The sequence below is a fragment of the Heloderma suspectum genome, chromosome 1 (assembly GCF_057233095.1).
Source record: "Heloderma suspectum isolate Gila_16-S chromosome 1, 16-S_ref, whole genome shotgun sequence".
Taxonomy (NCBI): domain Eukaryota; kingdom Metazoa; phylum Chordata; class Lepidosauria; order Squamata; family Helodermatidae; genus Heloderma; species Heloderma suspectum.
Genome location: NC_139458.1, coordinates 146,844,988 through 146,866,821, shown reverse-complemented (window position 1 = coordinate 146,866,821; position 21,834 = coordinate 146,844,988). Strand labels below are relative to the sequence as shown.

General features: G+C 43.0%; 1 protein-coding gene across 3 annotated transcripts in view; it reads right to left on the bottom strand.

The window, feature by feature from the left end:
- The window catches only part of CYP27C1 (cytochrome P450 family 27 subfamily C member 1), a 51,370-nt gene extending 35,201 nt beyond the window's left edge, over positions 1-16,169 (bottom strand). For 2 of the 3 annotated variants that reach the window (XM_084829502.1, XM_084829511.1), the window contains exon 1: positions 15,707-16,169. In XM_084829502.1, the coding sequence (XP_084685628.1) occupies positions 15,707-16,051 (345 nt within the window). In that variant the 5' untranslated portion in view covers positions 16,052-16,169. The remainder of the gene's footprint in view (positions 1-15,706) is intronic. The other variant, XM_084829520.1, reaches the window with a different exon arrangement.
- Positions 16,170-21,834: the final 5,665 nt, after the last annotated feature.

The window sequence follows — 21,834 nt, the reverse complement described above, 5'->3', positions numbered from 1 at the left end:
GGGGCAAGAACATACCCTTACCTGACTCCACAGGTAGAGGCAATGTCCTTAGAGAGATGGCCAACATTACTACATTGTTCCTGTGCAGACGTATTATAGTACAATGTATGTATCAAAAACAGTAGCCTTTTAGCAATAGAATATTGCTCCAATTTGCACCACAGACAATTGTGAGAGATGGAATTGAAGGCGGATTTTGAATCAATAAATGCTGTAAAAAGTTTGCCTCCTTTAGGCTTAGTGTACTTGTGAGCAAGATGGGCCAGAATCAGACAATGGTCTAAAGTAGAATGACCCAGTTTGAAACTTATCTGTTCTTCCCCTAAGATATCATTATCATTAATCCACACTTTTAGCCTAAGGCCCCAAAAGCTAGCATACATCTTCCCAATTTAGTATATGAGTTTCCTCTTTGTTCTGAGACTGTTTTAGACACTTGAATTATTTTAAGAGTGTATTACTGTTGAAGAATGTATTGCTGGCATTAGACTGACTTAGTGTAACGGGAAAAGGAGTGGGACTACTAGAAAGGCCAAGGGAGGAAACCCTTGTGAGTTAAGATGTCAGGTTAAGGAGATTTGAGGGCTCCATGTTGTTAGATGCAATGCCTGATTTTGGATTGGAATGGTGGTGAAGAATACCCCATTTCTCTTTTGAGACTGGAGATAGGACCCCTGAAGGAAATAAAGGGCCTGTTCTCCTAACTGAAATGAAATGTATGTATATTGTTGACTTTAGAGCAATGGCTCATTGTCTGTTTTGCCTATGGTTCACTCCATGTGGCATTTTCCCAGAAGTAGAAGTGATTGTCAGCCAGATTTTCTCAGCAGCATTTTTTGGGTTATAGCAACAAGACATTTAAAAGAATGAAGAAGTCAACAACTTGAATTGTTATAAGGCAAGTAGGGGTAATAAGGAAATGTATAAAATGAATATGCAGATAGTCTGATTAGCAAATGGCTAAGAGAACATGGCAAGCTTAGTCTATCTGATGCATAGGTGCATTGCTATGAAACAGTATAGTTAAGTCCTAGAAAAATAATTGGAACCAAATAGAGAAATCCTAAAGGAGTCTATTTGAGTGAATGGGGATAGAATAAATGCTATTACACTGTAACAAGTTGAGAGTCACCTACTGCAAGTATGGAGAGTTCATGCAGCAACGTGGTGAAGCACCAAGACAAACCCTTCCCTTAAATACATTAAACACACCGGACATGGATCACCTGCTTTGGGACTTAATAGCTCCTGAAGATGAGGAAGTGAATGAGGGTGACATCTTCCCATGGGCTATCTAATAATGAGAGTGAGTATGAGAACTGGGGTCTGTAAAGACCCATATTTTGTTGTTTCTCCCCTCCCCCCCATTTCCCCCCTTGTCTTTTGCTGCAGGTATCTACATTTTGATGTTAAAAATTTATTCGCGAAGAGCCCGTGTTTAATCATGGAGTTCCAGAGCCCACAAAAGAATGTATGACGGCTTGTATGTTGTGTTCTTTTGATTAATATTCTTGCTCCTGCAGATCTTGAGCCTGATTATGATTATGATGATGTAACCCCATCTTTGGAACTTCGAAAAGATGATGTATGTAAGCACCGGAACACATGGCTTATCTTGATATTAGTGAAGCACACTGACATGACCTGGAAGTGGGTAAATAGCCACAATACAACACAAAGTCCTATAATGACTGTGAAGATATCAGATCCAGTGGGATGTGTATGGTGGACAAAAGATGGTGATAAACATATCATAAATGGAGAGAAAAGTAATATAACATTCCAATTTGATCTGTATACAAGTAGTCTACGTTTACCATCCACATTAGGTTTCACGGTACAAATGCAGAACAAGTCCTTGGAAAAATGGATCAGTACAAGTCCTATTGAACAACAGTGGGTTAATAACATCTTAACATGGACAACAATCACTCATGGGAAAGATAATTTTCGGTTAAAAGTAGAAGGTAAAGACATGACTTGTAATCTTTCACTTTGTGTACCATATATGTGGACATATCTTTATTTGAAGGCTCCAGTGTCTCCTATATTTAAACATGTTCCTCATATAGCCCGAATTAACAAAACAGAATTACAACAAATAATTTTTGAAGCCCCTAGAATCTCCCAAGAAACTGTATTATTGTATTTCCATAATGTGAATGTAACCACCCACAGTGCAAACATTCAGCTGATCCTATGTTTAAGGGATGGTGGAATCAAGCTACAGACAAGATTCATCACAGAAGGAAACGGCATTTATTAGGCACTATTCTGGGAGGTATGGGAACTGGGGCAGGTATCCTAAATTCATATGATATTGAAGTTACAGCTAACAAATTATCAAAATAGGGAGAGATACTTGGAAGATATCAGACCCCATTAACACATAACTTTGGAAGCTTGCCGGATGAAATGGAAAAAACAGTTCAGGTGCAATGACATGCATGGCAATTGCTGGGACAGCATATGAATTTCACTGTCACAGATTGTAGGATTGGAGAATGAAACCGGTATAGCTTTGGCATGTGCTACAATACAATTATATGCAATTCAAAGGGTTGAACAAGCTGTAAGTCTTTTGGGGAATGGTGTACTTCCTGAGGAGTTCTGGGATAATACCCAGTTATGGAACAACAGAAAGCTTGGGTGGTATAAAATTGATTCATTTGATTGGAATAAGCACTACTTAAGGGGAACATTGCAAATGCATATGATTGTTGAACCAGCACCCCAAGAACAACGGGTTTTACGTACAGTAACAATTCCCAGAATAGTAGGAACCCCGCTTTGTAGCAAAAAGGATTACTAAAAATAATATGTTAGTCAGATTAGAAGAACATTGTGTCCAATGGAAAAGGAATCAGTGGGTTTGTCCAAAACTTACATGGTCTGAAGAAGGTTGTAATGCAAACCATAGTTCTGCAGTGTGTGAATGGCAAAATTTAGCCCGTAATGACACTCATGTGTATGATGTTGGACAACGTTGCATGTGTGTGATAACTATGTGCCCAGAAGTATATTGGGGAACTTCCACTGCAGATTATGTGCCAACTGAAAGTTGTAGATGTAATGTTACTGAAGTTACTGTGTGTGATCAAGTTTTCAGGATTTCAGCCTATGAAAGACGCCAGATGATATATCATGAGGAATTTCCAACATGGAATATTGATACTGGATTAAACTGGACTGGATTGGAGAATTTGATAAGAATGGAGAAAACGGTTACTGATGCCATGCAAGAACTGGAATCTAGACTCCAATCAGGACACATTAAGATTTGGCATTTCAATGGACAGTTGCAAGCCTTAAGTAAACAAGAACAATCCTTGACAGCTCGTCATTGGTGGGATGTTTTTATGGGCTATTGACCTAAAGCCACAGCTTTCCTTCAGCTATTCATCCTATCATAATTGTGTTCTTCTTGCAAGTTCAGTTTGTAGCTGTTGCCATGGGTGTCTTGTATTGGATTAACAAAAGGGTTAATCAGCTATTCATGTGCACCAAAGCAATTGAAGAAATTGCCAAAGTCCATATAGCTGATTAGGTTCAAACACAATGATAAGACAAATAGAGTAGATAATAGAGTAGAATAACTTTTGTTCCTTGTTCTGGTCAGTGGTGGTATGTCAGTGACTAATGTGACTTGCAGTGAAGTGATATTCGTGCTTATCAGATATTGAAATATCTGAATAATCAGAATATCAAGTGGGGGACTGTTAATCTGGTACTAAAAAGGGTTAACAAAGAGTAAAGATGGCTGATTTAATCTGGGAGAGGCCTACAAGAAGAGCCCCTAGAAGACCCCAGACTCATAACCAGCTTTATATTCCAGACTCTTGACCCCTGGGCAAGAAGACCGTGAAGTTTGATTCTATACTAAATGATGTTATTTCACTAACTGAGACTCTAACTGAGATTTTTCAGGACTGTCTTTGAAGAAGGAGGAAAAAATGCAGCTGTCTTTACAAGCGGCTTCACAGAGCTTGCTCAAGGCCATGACGTGCTGGCAGAGTGTCTAAATGAGATGAACAGCAGAACTGAGCATGCTCAGATGTCTACTGAGAGGAGGAAAAGTACTGTTTTGACTTCTAGTGGTATACACCTGCTGATAAGAGAATGTCCTTACTCAATGCTAGTTGGGCGGGGAAGTGTAGCCCTGAGCACGAGCGACAACTGGGAGGAGGTGTTTGGGCGGATATGACCAAAAATGGCCAAAGATGACAGGGAGTTCAAAGAAGATATACCAGAGAGAAAGGCGTCAATCAAGATAGCATGCCCAGATGGTAGACTTGGGTCATATGTTGGGATATTTCAAAGTAGCCCGTTTGTAATGGTGCCAGACACGTTCCCCAGACACATGAAATTATGGGAGATAACTGGGACACCTGGTTTCTGATTGGTGAGCAAATGCTCTAACCACGTGCACCCCATTTTCTATTGGAGACTGATTGTCTCATTGCTTCTTTGGCCCCACCTTTGACCAGAGCAGGGTTATAAGAGCCCAGGGAATGAGAGCTCTGGTGTGGTGTTTTTTGTTCCTGCTGCTGCTGCTGCTCCACTTCCCTCTTTCTGCCGTGCCACCAGACCCAAGGATTTGGGTAAATATGGACCTCTTTAGACTCTTAGACTTTGGTACTTAGAATGATTTCTGAGTTTGGGACTTAGAATGATTTCTGGGAGTGGCACTTAGAGTGTTTTCTAAGCTTGAGACTTGGAGGTTATATCTGAGGAGGGGATTTGGAATCCCATCTTCAGAGGTGACAACTGGAATTATTCCCAAGTCTTGAGTTTTCTGTTCCCTCCATCTCCTTCCTCTACTCTTCCTATGCCTAGAGGAACTTAGTAATGCTTCAGCATAAGTTTTGTATTCAAGTTAGAAGCAGAAGGAGGCCATGGGAGGGTTAACACATAGGTTGAATTGTTTTCATTTAGCTTTGAACTGCAAGTAGTAAACAGGAGTAAGTTGGAAAGAGGAGTCATAACAATGTTAGAAGCTCAAGCCGTTATCTTATTGGCCAAGTTCATAGTACCAACTTTGGCAATTGCAATGCTTTTGATTTATCTTCTGTTTTTGTTGCATTCTCTTTCCCTGTAATTGGAGAGAGAATTTCTGATGCTCATATAACCACCATGCTATTTTCTTTGTTTTGTATTTCTCCTGAATTTCAGCAATAAAGCCATAAATATGGTTTCAAGCTGTAATCTTGTCTGTAGTGATGTTCTGTGGTGATGCTTACCTGTTGGGATTAGCCTGGTTACCCACTGGGGTGCTTCGGACCCATTTGGTGCAGGTTCTGAGGTTAAATGGGACCGCATTTACAACTTCCATGAATGGAAGAAACTCCAATCTAACAGAAGCTCCTGATGGTAGAGAGGAGGTGATTTTTGCCAATTCCCCCTTCCCCCTGCAGCCCCCAGCATCACCTACTAAGTTGTTTCAGAGGGCCCCCAATCTTCCAAAACACATTTTCAAATGGCACAGGGGACTGCAGGGGGAATTGGCAAAAATCACCTTCCCCCACCTTCTGCCATTGGGAGTACCATGAGAGTGGAGTTCTGCTCAGAGAAAATTAGGACCTAATCCTCTGTAGCCACTTTACAATAGCGTTTCAAATAGTGGCTTGCCTCAGCAAAATTAACACAACATCCTGAATCTGGCAAATTATATATAAGATCATGAATATTCCCACAGACTCTCACTGTTCCCACCAATACCACATCAAATGTTTTGCCACAGCAGGGGACAACTTTGAGCATAGCAGCTCCAACAATAATTGCTGTGCTGGCTCTAAGTTTGGATTCCAGGCACTAGTGCAACATCATGGTATTGTTGTACCAGCATCAGAACACTGAAGCCTGAGCCTACGCAATCCACCAACAGCATACTGTTGGAAAGACTAGATGGTTAACACAGTGTTTAGAATCTAAACACAAAAATGGAATCATATTATTTATTACACTTCTCTGTCAATTCCCACTGCAAAAATCAGCCTTGAAACAACTTACATTCATGGACAGATACAGAACTCAATAATAAATATTTTTTAAAAACCCAAATCACTATAAACCATAACCAGTAAGATTTTAAGGAGGAGACTTTCAGAAAATCAAGTTCTATGTTTTAAATGCACATACACACACACACACACACACACACACACACGAAGAGAAGGCAAACTATGTGAACCAGCAGCTGTGTAGACATCTGTGCTGGTACAGCTTCCAGCACTGGTTTAATGCTCCAAAGTGGTATTTAATGTGATGATACCACCCTAATGGCAGAAAGCGAAGAGGATCTAAAGAGCCTCTTGTTGAGAGTGAAAGTGGAGAGTGCAAAAGCTGGTTTGAAACTCAACATTAAAAAAACTAAGATCATGGCATTAGGCCCCATCACTTCCTGCAATATAGAAGGGGAAGAAATGGAAGCAGTGACAGATTTTATTTTCTTGGGCTCCAAGATCACCGCAGATGGTGACTGTAGCCATGAAATTAAAAGACGCTTGCTCCTTGGGAGGAAAGCTATGGCAAACCTAGACAGCATAGTAAGAAGCAGAGACATCACCTTGCCGACAAAGGTCCATATAATCAAAGCTATGGTTTTCCCAGTAGTAACGTACAGCTGTGAGAGCTGGACTATAAGGAAGGCTGAGCGCGAAGAATCGATGCTTTCGAACTGTGGTGCTGGAGAAGACCCTTGTGAGTCCCTTGGACTGCAAGGAGGTCAAATCAGTCCATCCTAAAGGAAATCAACCCTGACTGCTCATTGGAAGGACACATACTGAAGCTGAATCTCAAATATTTTGGCCACCTAATGCAAAGAGAAAAGTCACTGGAAAAGACCTTGATGCTGGGAAGGAGTGAAGGCAAACGGAGAAGGGGATGGCAGAAGATGAGATGGCTAGATAGCATCACCGATGCAATGAATATGAACTTGAGCACACTCCGGGAGAGAGCGGAGGACAGGAAGGCCTGGCGTGCTATGGTCCATGGGGTCACAAAGAGTCGGAAACGTCTGAACGACTGAACAACAACAACAGCACATGGTAACATAGCTGAGATATCTGTTTGAAATTTTGCACAAAACATGTTTGAACTTTGTTCCAATCATTAAAAAACTGTTTTGAAACATCTGTGTCACATAACACTTTGCACACAAATATACATTTTTATTTTTGGTGGAAATCACTCTCTCTGCTTTCCTGCTTGACACTACAAAGAACACATACATAGCTATAGCTCCTCTGAATCAAAGATGTTTCCCTTTAAACTGCACGGTGCTAGGCACAGATGTTATGGCCTGGCTTAATGCTGGAGTCAGGTTACTGACAAACAGAACCTTCATTGTAAAGCCACTCCATCGCCTCCCCCCTTTCACATATGGTGTGATGCATGGAACATTCTGTATGTCAAACTGCATCATCTAAGTAGCTGTGATTGCTAAGGAGTTCTAGATTAATTTTCTCTTCTATTCACGGTGCCCTTACCAGATTTTTATTAATTCATTTAACAAGTTGCATTAAGTGTAATCATTTGCATAAGACCCCTGAACAAAACTAACACACAGCAGGACAGACTGAGTCATACTTGCTTACTACCACTTCCTGTAGTTTTCCAATTGGTAAAGTAAGTTCTCTCTAGTTAGATGTACAGTTATAACAGAACCTTTGCTTAAATTTAACCTTTGGTTAAATTTGATTAGTTCTCCTTTAACATTGTTTAACCATTACATTATACAACAAAGATTGTGGGCAGGTGGATTTTATGTCCACATTTTCAATATGTATATGGATGTTGTGGGGTTTCTAACTCACATTGCTGACTATGAAACTGGGAGAGAAGGGACAGTTAGACTGGATTAATTAATAGGGAGTACAGGGGTGTTTCCAGACACGGTTTTTAGTGTTCAGTCACCCTGCCTCATTCATGGAAAGTTATGGGGAAGTCCAGATGATAATGTCTTCCATGTGTTATCCTCATGTGTTTTCCCACTGCCTCTTCTGTCTTTTTTCTTACCACAGAAAATCTGTTAAGGAGGGAAAGATGGGATAGCTCCACAATGTTTTTTGACTGATAGTGCTAGAAGCCATCTGTCTGGAAGCACCCCAAGAGTGTGTGTTGTGCTGGGAAACCTATCTGAGTCTAGTTTTTTACTGTATAAATTGAACATAAGAACATACAAAGAGCTCTGCTGGATTAGACCAAAGTCTTTATCTAGTCTAGCATCCTATTTCCTGCAATGACCAACCAAATGTTTCCAGGAAGCCCACAAGCAGGACATATATACAATAGCTCTTACCCACTATCATTCCCCAGCAATTGGCAATCAGAGGCATGCTGCCCCTGATCCTGGATGGAGTATATATAATCATCCTGATTACTATTGATATTTTGTCTGCACTCAATCAAAGAACGATGGTCAATCAAGTAACAATAGTATGTTCTAGGAAATTGGACCCTCTTTCAGTAGTGTTTGATACTGTAGTTCATGAAGTATTGGTGACATTACTTTAATATTAATGCTGCGATCTCTTTGGTGCAACTCAGAACTTCATAACAATGAGTCTATCCTTGATATATATAAGGACCAACATATACAGCAGGTCATACATTTGATTTGATGTGTGTGTGTGTGTGTGTGTGTGTGTTTTACTGGATAGGAGGCTAGAGATCTAGACATAGAAAATGTGATTATATCATGGACAAAACCTTACCTGGTGAAGACTGGATTTATGCTGAATACAGCCTTCTTGGGAGTGTGGACCAGTTAGGATAATCTGCCTACAATGACTAATGGATCCAAATGGTTTGGTTCTTGACTGCTTTCTGGGGCATTGCAAGATATCCCATTGAAGCACTAGGCTCTCTTCACATCTGGCATTTTATCCACTACAAACTTGTCTTTTTGATTCCAGATTCTTTCCAGGATTTAGACTGGCCCTGTATATAGGCATCTCTCATAGTGTGTCCCTCCGCTCTATATCTTTTCATGCCTGGGAGGAGCTGCATGGAACAATCAGGACAGAAGGGGGCTGCTGGCCCCATGCCCCCTCCCCTCCCCTGATCATTGGTTCCTGTAACATGATTGATGACTCCGTCCATCCCTCCACGCCTAGCTGGTGCTGCTAGTCCTTCTTTGTTAAATATGTCAGTGTGTGATGGAATTAAATGAGTTTGCACTACTGCATTGCTTGCACTACTGAGTTTGAAGAGTATACCGATTTCTGGGTTCTCAACTACAGAAGTAAGAAATCCACAAGCACACTTGTATACAGTCAATGCACCAAGCCATCCCTAGCAGCCCCTTCCCTCAGCAGGCGACCGCTTCATGGGGGACACCTTCTTCATTAGACCCAGCTTACTCCCCACCCCCGCTGTTGTTGCTCTTCCCCCTTATTCTGGCTTCCCAGTGACCTTGTAAGGTGGGCTAGGAGAAGTTATAGTGGCTGGCTCCCCCCCCCCCGCACTGTCGCTGCTTTTCCCCCTTATTCTGGCTTCCCAACAACCCTGCAAGGTGGGCTAGGAGAAGAGATAGTGGCTGGCTAGGTGGGAGGGAGTACTATGGAAAACCACCTCAGCATTACTGCCTTATCTAAAACAACTCTACACACAAAAATAAAATCATTAAAAATGACCTTTCCAAGCTCTGTATGATGAATGTATTCAGGGGAGGAGAAAAAGCATTTTTAATAGCCATTGAAATCCTAGCTGTCAAGCCTTTCTCCTGCATGGCTGAGAAGGGAGACTCCCCCATCCACCCTGGGAGGAAAAACAGCCCATCAAACTGGTGAGCAAAAGGGAGAAGAAGCAGTCAGTGAAGTCGGGGGGGGGGAGTTCCAAGTAAATGCATTGACGAGGGTGGGAAACCTTAAGACTGCTACTCTAAGTAGACTTACAATGCATGCCTATGCATGCCTTCTCAGAAGCAAGCCACCCAGATTTCAATGGCACTTGCTCCCAGGAAAGGAAAGCCATACAACCAATGAGTTTACTCAGAAGTAAGCACTGCTGTGTTCCGGGGGATCTCGGAGAAGCATTTGGGATGATTAACCACTTTACAGTTCAAGCGCCCACAATGGAATGGGAGAGAGGCAGAAATGGTCACTGGAAGCATGGTCAGTGCCCTACTCCATCCTCCCACTAATTTGTTGTCATGACAATGTTATTCAACACTGCCCAGCAACACCCCCTAGCACATGCCCACACAAAACGGGACACAGCACTAAAGGGGAAATACACGGGGGGGGGGATGGCAATTTCAATCACAAGCACAGAAAATGCTGAGTTTTCCCCATTCTCAGATAACACAGAAAGAGGGTGGGGAAGTTGGGACATAGTAGCAGGAGAGCTGCGGCGTTGTTTAAAGCTCCTGCAAAAATCAGTGATTAAAGAAGAACGATTGTGCTAAAAAACCAAGGTGTGAAGAGAGCCCTAGTCAACTTCTGGAATAAGGTGATGACACAGACAGTTGATACCATAGTAGCTAGCCGCTCTCTCCCACATGCTAGGGATAGTCTCCTCCCTAACATTCTGGAGAGCTGTAGGCAAAAAGTAGCAGAGATGACTGAAGACAGATCAGAGCCAGGCACCATGGCAGTGACTGTGGTGAGCAAATCTGACTTATCTGCTACCACTGTATTATTCACAGTGTTCATCCAGATCAGCTTTTCTGGGTAGTTATGGGTCTGCTATATTGTGGCCCCTACTGGGGGCAGGAGACAGTCTTGGTTGTCTGCTGTGGCATATTTGCTAAACCTGTTTTGGGGGTGGGGAAAAATGTTTTTATCTGTGCTGACTTAGATGCCACATTGACTGTAGAATACATTTCAGGTATGTCCTGTCTTCTTAGCACATTTGCTGGATGAGTTTCAGTTGTTATGGTGCTGTTTTTCTGGAGGAGGCACACAGGGCTTGGATCTGAAGGGCCCACTGTGCAAGGGCACTTCTGGTAGTGCCTGAGCATTCTTTCTCCTCTTGTCTGCACTTCCTGAAAACTGGCAGTTTATGAGAGGGAGGGGCTATAGATGATGAAAATGGGGGAGAAATAATGTTTTCCCCTCTGCAGGAGGAAGTGTTTGCCATTCACACAGTGAGTTCTTTGTATCCAAGCCAGAAATTTTGGAGTTCTACCAACCACATGTAGATCTCAACCCTAAGCAATTCCTGGATAATTGTACATGAGTGAGGTGGGCTGGGTGGGGAAATCATTAAATGCCTGTCTTCTGCAGGTTCTTTCTTCCCCCTTTGAAAGCAGAGGTGGTGTGGTCTCTTTTGGAAATCCCATTCTGAGTGCCTCTGATCTGGGTAATTACTAGTGATGGGAGAACTTACCCCTAGTGAGTTTGTTATTTACTCAGAAAATAATGAACTCATGCACGTAGGCTCAGATGAGAGTTCTCCCTCAAAGCAAACTTTCGTTCCAAGTAAACGAGCTTTTGCACATGCGCAATATCCAAGTGCTTCTTGGGAGCTGTAGTTTGGAATGTGTAGTGCCTCCTCTGACCCAGAGCTACAGTGGCAGTAACAAGGGAAACTGCTAAAGCAACTGTAGGATGACTAAAACATTGGGGGAGGGCACTGCTGAGCGGCGAGGAGGGAGCAGCACTGGATTAGTCGAGGAAAGTGTTAATCCAACCAATGTAGCACATGCACAGAAATGGCATTGTTTAGATTCAGACTGCGCATGCTCAGAAGCTCACTGTCAATTCCAAACTTAAGCACGACTTCATAAACCATCAGTCCAAGCTAATGAAAATGGTGAGCATTATGAAATGATGGGGTTTGGCCAACAAGCAAACTAATTACAAAATTCAACAGCATCAGTAGCAATTGCAAGGCAGACTTTATTCTACCATTTTGGGGCATGGTGTTTGAGAATGTGGTGGGTGTTCAGTTCCACAAGCTTTTGGATCAGCTGGCTGAGTTGGTTAGGGAGACTGAAGATGTCTCTCTTAAGGAACATGTCATTTCTGCTACTGTGAAAGAGGTGGTAGTATAGCTTCTTCTGGCAGAGTGTTCCCAGGGTGTGTTGATAAGTAATTAGTTATCATCCTCTTATGTCTTTCATTTTATGGTCTTGCAGGATTCCCTCTGGTTCTGTCTCTGATTCAGTAGTATAATATACTACTGAACAGCAAGACTGCAAGATTATGGGTTGCATCCAATGGGTTGTATCCAATGTTCATCTAACTTAAATAGCATTCATTTCAATTGATCTACTCTAACATTATATACAATCCCTGGAGAGAGATGAGGTGATTTCAATGTCTTTCCTTCTGTTCCGAACCAGGAGCTACAGCCTTTGATCCTACATGGCTTTTAACTATGCCTAGAGTTTGGATGTAGGTGAGCTTACTGAAACTAAATCCAGAAAAGACTGAGGTGATATGGTTAGCATTGCAGTCCTTGTGACCTGTTAGGTTTGTAATCTGAAACTGATGAATTTGTAATGACTTTTGACTACTGTAATGTACTTTATGGGGCTGGAATTTCTGAGGTTATTGTACAAATCAAAGATTGCTTGAGTCCCACATTTCTTAAATCCCATCTTCCCCACATCAAATTGTGAGCATTAAGATTAATTGAGAATGCTCTCTTAACTATACTAGCTGCACATCATCTTTCAATAGCAAGTGGATATCGACACTTCAATGGCTACCTCACAACTACAGAACTTGTGTCTCCAGTTCGTTTTTTAATTGAGTATTTTTTTAAGTCATGTTCTTCATTTGATGGTCAAGCTAGTAAGGAGTTTATTTTATTTATGTTATTTATTTATTTATTTTTATTACATTTATATCCCACCTTCTTTCCTCTTTCAGGAACCCAAGGCGGCGCACATAATCCTTCCATTTTAGCCTCACAACAACAACCCTGTGAGGTAGGTTGGGCTGAGAGTCTGTGACTGGCTCAAAGTCACCCAGTGAGCTGCCGTGGCTGAGTGGGGACTAGAACCCGGATCCAACACTAGAACCCAGATCCCAGTCCAACACTCTAGCAATTACACAAATCCTCCCACAGTGGTTTACAAGTGACTTGAACATCAGGAAAAACTTCCTGACTGTTAGAGCAATACGACAATGGAACCAATTCCCTAGGGAGGTGGTGGGCTCTCCCACACTGGAGGCGTTCAAGACGAGGCTGGACAGCCATCTGTCAGGGATGCTCTGACCTGGATTCCTGCACTGAGCAGGGGGTTGGACTCGATGGCCTTGTAGGCCCCTTCCAGCCCTACTATTCTATGATTCTAAGTAACATCAAAATACATTTAAAAAGACCACAATAATATCAATATACAACGAGTCATCAGGATCCTTTCCCCAGGACAGCAGGTAGTGGATGGCTTTGTATGGGGATGGGATTACCCAGGCTCTTGAATGCCTTCCTCCACTTTATTTAGTTTATATCCCGCCTTTTTTCCTCTTGCAAGGAACCCGAGGCGGCTTACGATATCCTCCTCCTCCTCCTCTCCATTTTAGCCTCACAACAACAAGCCTGTGAGGTGGGTTGGCTGAGAGTCTGTGACTGGCCCAAAGTCACCCAGTGAGCTTCCATGGCCGAGCGGGGACTAGAACCCGCATCTCCTGGCTCCCAGTCCAACGCTCTAGCCACTGCACCACACTGGCTCTCTCACTCTCTTGAATGCCTCCCTCTTACGTTATATACAGTCTTTTTACGCGTTTTTAAAACATGCTGCTCTCCGCCTCGAGAAGTAAATAAATATAGCTGCCCCTCATGCAGAGCAAAAGAACAGACTGGCTCTGTGATTAAAAGGCTTAGCCAGCAGATGTGAAACGTTAGTGCTGTCGGTGCCAGCAACAGTGTGGATGGCAAATGCACCAAGTCCTTGGGGGTGTGCAAACGTGTTCTATGTAGTGTGGAAACACACACTCGTTCCATGGCAACCGTCCTGTTATGTGAGGGGGGAGGGGCAGTCCATAGAACCAGATGTGGAAAAATTAGCGGTCAAGAGCCAACTGGAGGGGGGGGGAAGGGAACCCTTAGATCCCTCCCACGAAATTCACCTTAGCCCCATTCTCTCTGCCCCGCCCCGCCCCATCGTCATCAGTATCACGTGGGCCTCGCCTCCCCGCCAGCCTATGGGAAGCCGGGGGAGAAAGATAAGCGGGAGAAGAGAGTTCTGTGTGGCGAAGCGAGGTGTTTGGTGCGTAGCGCGTCACCTCCCTCGCCCGCCCGCCCGCCCGCTCCGTCTGGAAGCGCGGTGAGGGAAGGACGGGCCGTTGTTGGCAGTTTGGCACCGCTAGAACTTCGAGGGAGCTGCGTAGGCGGCGCCGGCGGCGGCCGTTGCCTGCCCCCTGCGGCTCCCGCCTCCGCTTTCTACGCTCTCTTTAAACGGAGAGCGGGAGGGAAGCCCGCGGGGGGGGGGGAGGGAGTGCTTCGAAGCGCCCGCCTCCTGCTGAGGAGGTTGTGTAACTTTTAGCCGGCAGCGCACTTCGCTGCCGCTCTTCCTCTCTAGCCATTGAAATTGAGCCACACCCCGCCAAGAGAACTTGTATAGGCTGTGTCTACACGCTCTAGAAGTTTCTTCAGGGACCGGTAGAAGCGGAGGGGGCAAAATGGTCTCTCGCTAGAGAGAACGAGGTGGATTTCTGTCCGGTGGAAACCGGCAGAAGCTCATCTGTGAGGCAAAGACCGATAGTCGCGCACGTACGCACGGCCGCTCTCCAGCTAGGCAGTCGGGGGAGGGGTGTTTTGGTCAGCTTGTTAGTTCTCCCTCATAAACGAAGTCTCGAACTGGTAAGAGGCGGGGGACATTTTCGAGTCGACCGCATCTCGCGTAGGTTTGAGGCAAATGCTCTGAGCGAACTTAAAAACACACAACAGTCGGGCACATCTCAGAAACCATCCTTCAGGCCAATCGTGCAGTCCTATTCATGCCTACTCGGAAGTAAGTCCCCCTGTATTCCATGGGGCTTACTCCCAGGTAAGTGTGGGTATAGGATTGCAGCTTTAAAATATTTAAACATCAGCTGAACTAAACATTGGCTAGTCATTCCCCTTTCCCACTTTTGCCATCTAGTTTCAGTTACGCTCCTGATTTGTCAATATAGTTATAAGAAACAGGGATTTTTTTTTTTTAAAAAAGGAAACACACTTTCTTCCTACAAAATTATCCTACCTAGATTGCAATAAGCAAGGTTAACAGTATCCCCTCCACACGCGCGCACACAATCGCTCACCCCGCCCCATTAGTCCTGCCATTCAGGATGCCCAGCAATTGCAGAAAAAAATATGAAGAAACATCAAGCCTAGGGGAGTGAAGCCACGAAGAAACTGTGATGTGTATTCATGGATCAGGTAGCTAATATTTTTTTTTTCTGATTCGAAACCCTCGCTCTAACACGTTATGCCTTTGGAAAATAAAACCAAACTGGTTGCATTCTCCGGAGGGTGAAACAATCCTAAGTGCCGTCAGTTCGTCGCAGTCGGACGACATGAAGCCCAGTGTGGTGGGGGTGGGGTGGGGGGAGTCAGTTTTCCCTGTACCATAAAACTCTAGCATTAAGATTACAATGTTACGGACGCACGGGGCTGTAAGCCAATGTTAGTCCTACTTAGAGTAGACCCATTAAAATGGATGGGTTTAAGTTAAACTAGCGTTGGACACAGCACATGGTTCACTTGGCTCTCTCCTCTGGGATCAAATCAATCCATCCGCACAATGATCACTTTCACTGAATTGTACCTGGATTTCATGAATGCGGCCAAAACCATCCCTCCAGAAAAACTCGACGAGATTGGAGAAGGTCTTGGGTCCTGGCATTTCTTTCAGGCTTTTCACTCTTTGGTGGCATGGATGCTGCTGGCTGGCTTTGAGGAGCCCCCTGGCTCCCTCCGAAGCTGCCACCTTCTCTTCTGTTTTGTCCTCTGCTGCTGCAGCTGTGTTATTCTGCACCTCCAGCGACGTGCCGCTCGAAAGTTTGGGCAGCTGGTGAAACATACTGACAAAAACCACACCATAAACGCAGCTCCTTTGAGGCTCGAGCACCTGCTTGAAGTCCATTTTCAAGACTTTGGCGAGGAGAGACATTTTCCCTGAAGTTGGAGAAAACTTTTCTTACCCTTCAGGGACTGCCTTTCATTGAAACGAAGCTTCTCTGCTTGATCTCTTTCTCGTCAAGCAGCGCTTCTCCAACCTCTTACTGCCTGAGCATCAGTTTACACAGACCATTATTAAAGACTCCCTCCCCCGAGGCTGAGGAAGGCGGGGTGGTCTGAGATGAGACAGAGAGAAGGAGCCAGCGGTGTGTTTTGTTTCATTTAGGTCAGAGAAATGCCCCAACTTCAGTAGATGGTTTTAAACTGCCAACATCTGGGTTTCTGTCTATTTTCCTTTCCAATGTCTTGGCAAAAGGGATTGTGCGATTATGTGTCTATTTCTAGTAGTCCTCCTGGTTTTCATGTGTCAGCTAATACTAAATTCTAATGCTAAACTGCACAGAAATTGTCACTCAGCAGAACAACAAGGGGAAAGGGGCAACCCAGTATTATTCAGAGAGAGAGAATATACAGAAAGCAATATTTTTAACCAGATAAATTTTACCATTTTGCCAAGATATCCTCCAGTTATATCAATCAGAGTGCTTATGTGTTGTTTGATTTTTGTATTGCTAAAATACTGTAGTATCTTAAAACATATTCCTTGGCCCCTTGAACAGAGCTGCAGTTTGTTACCCTTTATGTTGCATAACAATCTCACTCCACAGTAAACATACATGTTTACAATTTTGATTTTGTTTACACAAAGAATCAACTTTTTAAACTACCATCTCTTTTTGGACTTTTTAAAAGTTAAACCAACAAAAAACTATGAAGATTGCTTAGCTTGCAATTCTGAGAGAACCCACTGAGATTCTGACCCTCAATTTTCACTGGGTTATTATTTTTCCTTCTGGCTTGCCCAAACATAGCTGTCGTCTTGGCTCATTATACGTTTTTTCTTTGCCTTTTCCCCCTGTATCACTGCCATATGACTTTTTCAGTGATATTTTAATTTTAATTTTCTATAGAATTATCAACATACCAACAGCGGTATATCACTGTTCAGAAAAAACAGTATTACTAATAAGGACATTTCCCACAAACCTTTTAATCTAGAGTGCAATATACCTTTAATGTGGTATACGAAGCAAGGAAGAGCCCATTTTTAAATCAACTGTATATGTAGCCAGCTTTAGGGTTTACACACAAATTACAGATTTGGGAACTGTAAAAACTAATTTAAGCATCACTTGCGACACTGGTTTATGACAATATATAATGTGGAAAACAGCTTACATTGTTAATGCTAATATTAACTTTTGCTGGTGGAGAATTATAAAGTGATACAATTGACCATGACATTACCTAGATACAAGCCCATCCAAACCCTGCAATACTGCTTTTCTTAAGTTAGGTGATTGACTATAGTGTCAGGATCACAGGTGATAATGAATTCAAGATCTTCTGAAAGCTGGGCTGGAGCTTTGTTCTAAACAGCCATCTTTTTCAGAGCTTGAAAAGTATAAAATTGTACAGTCCTATCATTCTGTTTAGCAATGTTTGGACACCCACTAAAGTAGGCTTCTCTGGCTGACAAGTAGAGTAGAGCTACTTGGTTCTTAAGAGCTGCTTATTTGCCAGACACCACAAATCTGTAAGAACATAATAAATGCCTTTCTGGGATCCATTTAAATCAGCTCTGTGTTTCAAACTGTGGCCAGTTCTGGAAGCTCAAAAGCTATGCATGGGTGCTTTACAAAGATTGGTGAAAGGCTGCACTGGCCTTTCCTAGTATATTGGGGCCAAAAAGCCACTGGGATGCATCTAAAGGTTCTGTGAGCTGAATTCCACTCACAGGATGTTCCTCTAGACCAGGGGTGGGCAGAAAGTAGATTTCCAGATGTTCTGGACTTCAACTACCAGCATTCCTGATTATTGGCCATGCTGGCAGGGGCTACTGGGAGTTGAAGTTCAAAATATCTGGGGAGATCTACCTTCTGTCCCCCGATGCTCTAGAGGAAGGGAGGGGGAGACCATTTTTGCACTCTTCTCTTTCCAGCTGCAGCCCCCTGAAAAGCTGCTGTGGAAGGTTAGGGGACCCTCTGGAGCAATGTGTGTGTGTGGGGGGGGGTACAAGGTGAAGGAGGAATTGACAAAAATGTCTTCCCCTCTTCCTCCAGTGAGAGCCTACACTGGATCTCAATCCCTTCTGCAAATAGAAGGAGCTTTTCTGTTTGTGGAAGCGACACTCTGGTTCCAGCCCAAATGATTCCATGTATAGGGACTATTTGTGGCCCTTCTATCACTATCTCCAGCAGTACCATGATCACAGAAATAATCTTGCACATTGTTGTTACTTTGCAAGTTTTGCCTTGCATGCCTTCAGCCAACAACTTCTTTGGTGTTTCTGCATATCAAAGTCTGTTATTTTCTATCAATCAATGAGTCCTTTGTTCCAGCCAAAGGCCATGACAAATACAACAAATCAATATAGTAATGCAGAGTTAGAGTTTCCAGCCTTGCATCATAGGAGGAATAGAAGACAGGGATACAAAAGGAGCCAACTTTAATTGAAGTTAAATCTCTGCATCGCTGCAACAGTTTACAGCAATTATATCTCGTTCCTGCTTTCTGATTTTTTTTGCTGCCAAGGCAAAGAGAGCCATTTGTATGTTACATAGGCATTAGTACAACTCAATAGAAAACCGTTTCCATGAGAGCACTCCCACAGGTCAAGAAGGGTTTCAAAAATCTCTAGGGTCTGTGTTGTACAGAGGACAGGTTAAAATATAATACACTAGATTCTTGACTTGGTTTGGGCCACAAAAACATAATCTTTGTTCCACTGACACTTTCTTATAATGCCCATCCAGAATGTAGCTCAACCAGGGGCATCATTAGAGAAATTTCACCTGGGCACGGGCCCTGGATCTTTTGAGCTGTCCTAACTGCCATGTTTTTTTTTTTACATTTTCCCATAGACTTGCATTGGAAAACAAAAACAGCCATAACTTTTTTAGTTTGTAGGATAAATAAATGAAATTTAGAGACTTGGTAGCCCCCATGGAGCTGATTGAATACGCCAAATTTCAGATAGTTAGGTTCAGTGGTTTTTGTGCTAACCACAGGTAAAATTTGCTTTTTCCAAGAAAATCTGTCAAAGTAAAGAGCTATAATTTTTTTGTGCTTCCACATAAATTCATGGAATTTGGGGACCTGGCAGACCCCATGGAGCTGACTGAACCTGCCAAATATCAGACACTTAGGTCCAATGGCTTTTGCACTAGCCATGCATAAATTTTCCTTTTCTCAAAGACTAAAACAAAAAGTAAAAACTGTCAAGCTACCCAGGAGATTAGGCATCCTAATCAGAAGGTGTTTAAGGTGACCATTAGGAGGTCACTATCCCTAATCTCTGGTGTAGGTTTTTTTTGAGGTGCAAAAAAACCCTCTTCCCCTACTTTTCTTTTCTGCTCTTACATGCCCTGTTGCGAGCTTGCCTGCAATGAAATTTTGAAGCGGGAGAAGGAAGGGAAGGAAAAAGCTCCATGTGAAATACTGGTATTTCACACAGCATCTGATTTTACTGCCCCAAACTGGAACCTTTGGCTTCTGCAGAAGTTTAGTAGCTCCAGTACAGCAAAGGATCCAGTCAGCCTCCACAAACTTCTTTCTCCCCCTCCACTTTAATTTCTCTTAAATAGCTGTAGGACTCAATCCCAAAGGGAGGGTTAGGACTATGTGGCGTCATGATTGAGAAACTGCTGGGACTTTTAAATAAGTTCTACAGTTTAAAAAAAGCTAGAAAAAGCCCTCAGCCACCTTACCCCATAAAGTTCATTTAAGTACGTGCAATCCTTGCAAACCCTGCACAGCCTCCTAAATTCCTCTGAAGTACTACCTCTCTGAAAGGGGCCACTTGGCTTAGGGAATTCTCTCTACCCCCCACCCCCATGCACATTTCCAATCACCATTCTTCTTTTCTTCTTCCCTCCCCCATCCTGTTCTTTCTTTCTTTCTTTCTTTCTTTCTTTCTTTCTTTCTTTCTTTCTTTCTCTTCTTTATTCCACCCAGAGCATATCTTGAGGAATTCTTAAAGAGAATTCTCTTCAGTGGGCGAGAGAAGTTCTGAACTGTATTTGACTTTATACAAATACATAAAGGTTTTTCTCCTTCTCACTCAAGTCTTTGAGAAAAGTGGGTTCACATGGTCGCAGAGAAACAAATCTGGGGCTGTTTTGTTTGTCAGTTGCCATTATCCAGCAATAGGAAGGGCTGTAGCTCAGTGGTAGAGCACATGCTTGGCATGCAGAAGGTACCATGTTCAATACCCAGCATCTCCAGGTAGGGCTATGAAAGAATCCTGCCTGAATCTTTGGAGAGCTGCTGCTGCCAGTCAGTGTCAACAATTCTGCGCTAGATGGACCCAGGAGCTGACTCATTATAAGTCAGTTTCCTATGTTCCTATGAACAGAAAGCTTTAATTAAAAAACAGGAGTTTTTGGTTTGTTTTTTAAGTGGAGGAGAGATAAATATTGCTAATTTATGCAATCCTATGTATGCCTACTGAGAAGTCCCAGTATGTTTAATGAGGCTTACCCTCAATAAAGTGTGCATAGGATTCCAGCACAAGTTACTTTTGCAGGGAGGTTTGCACCCTGATGTTCTGCATGTTTACTCGGAAATAAGTCCTGAGTTGTGAGCACAGTACTCTAAGCTTAACACAGTGCCTACCCAATTCCGTCTAATGAATTGACAACCCTTTCAGCTCAGTCCTACGCATGTTTTGTCATTTGTGGGTTGGGGGGGGGTTGCATGAACTCTAGCTTCAGTGGTGAGGGAAAGGCACTTAGTACATGCTCAGAGTTTCTGCATAACTTAGCCCTAGTTTTGAAAACAGACTGATTGGCTGAATCCTGGTGAAGTCTTGGCACAAATTAAGTTATGGGGAAGAAGATACAATGAGAGTTTGTGCATAAAAAGGAGGAAGTAGAGGAGAGTTGCACAAAACATGACATCTGTTTTTATGAAGAGTTGCTAGAGGATGGTAGGATGAGGAAGGATGGTTGCATGGAGGGGAATAGAATTGGTAGGGGGAGAATGTAAGTGTTCAGTGGTGAAAGAAAAACATTCTGCGCATGCTCAGAGGCATTCTATATTTAAGAACATAAGAGGAGGTGTGCTGCATCAGACCAAGGTCCATCTAGTCCAGCATTCTGTTGACACAGTGGCCAACCAGATAGGAAACCCACAAGCAAGACATGAGTGCAATAGCACCTTCCCCCCCATGTTCCCCTGCTCCTAACATTGGTTAAATGTAAATAAATTCTAGTATTCTAAATTTGCATGTTTATCCTTCAGAAACTTTACAGGTTTCTTGCCTGGGGGACACCTCTAATGACCTGTGCGTTTTCATACAAATTTACCAAAAAACAATCGGGGAAGGGGTGAATGGAAGGAAAAACAAATCCCTCCCTCCCTCAGACTGGAGAACTCCCCTTCCACATGAATTGTTGCACCTATCCTTCTGAAACTTTGCTGGTTTCTTACTTAGGGACTCTTCTAGGCTGTTTGTAATTTTCAGAACAATGGTCCTCAAGGAACATAGGGAGATAAGTATGTCTTCTTTTAGAGACCTCAAAATGTGAAGGCTACCCTTATACAAAAACCCTTGTGGCTGTCATTCTGAAATTTGGCAGACATGATCTCCCCTGATGGGGCGATGAATCCTGAAATTTTTATCCAATTCTTCCAAGGAATAAAAATGCCATTGGCAGTTTCCTTTAAAAGAAAATCAAAATATAAACCCTTCACCTATTTTTCTGACATTGG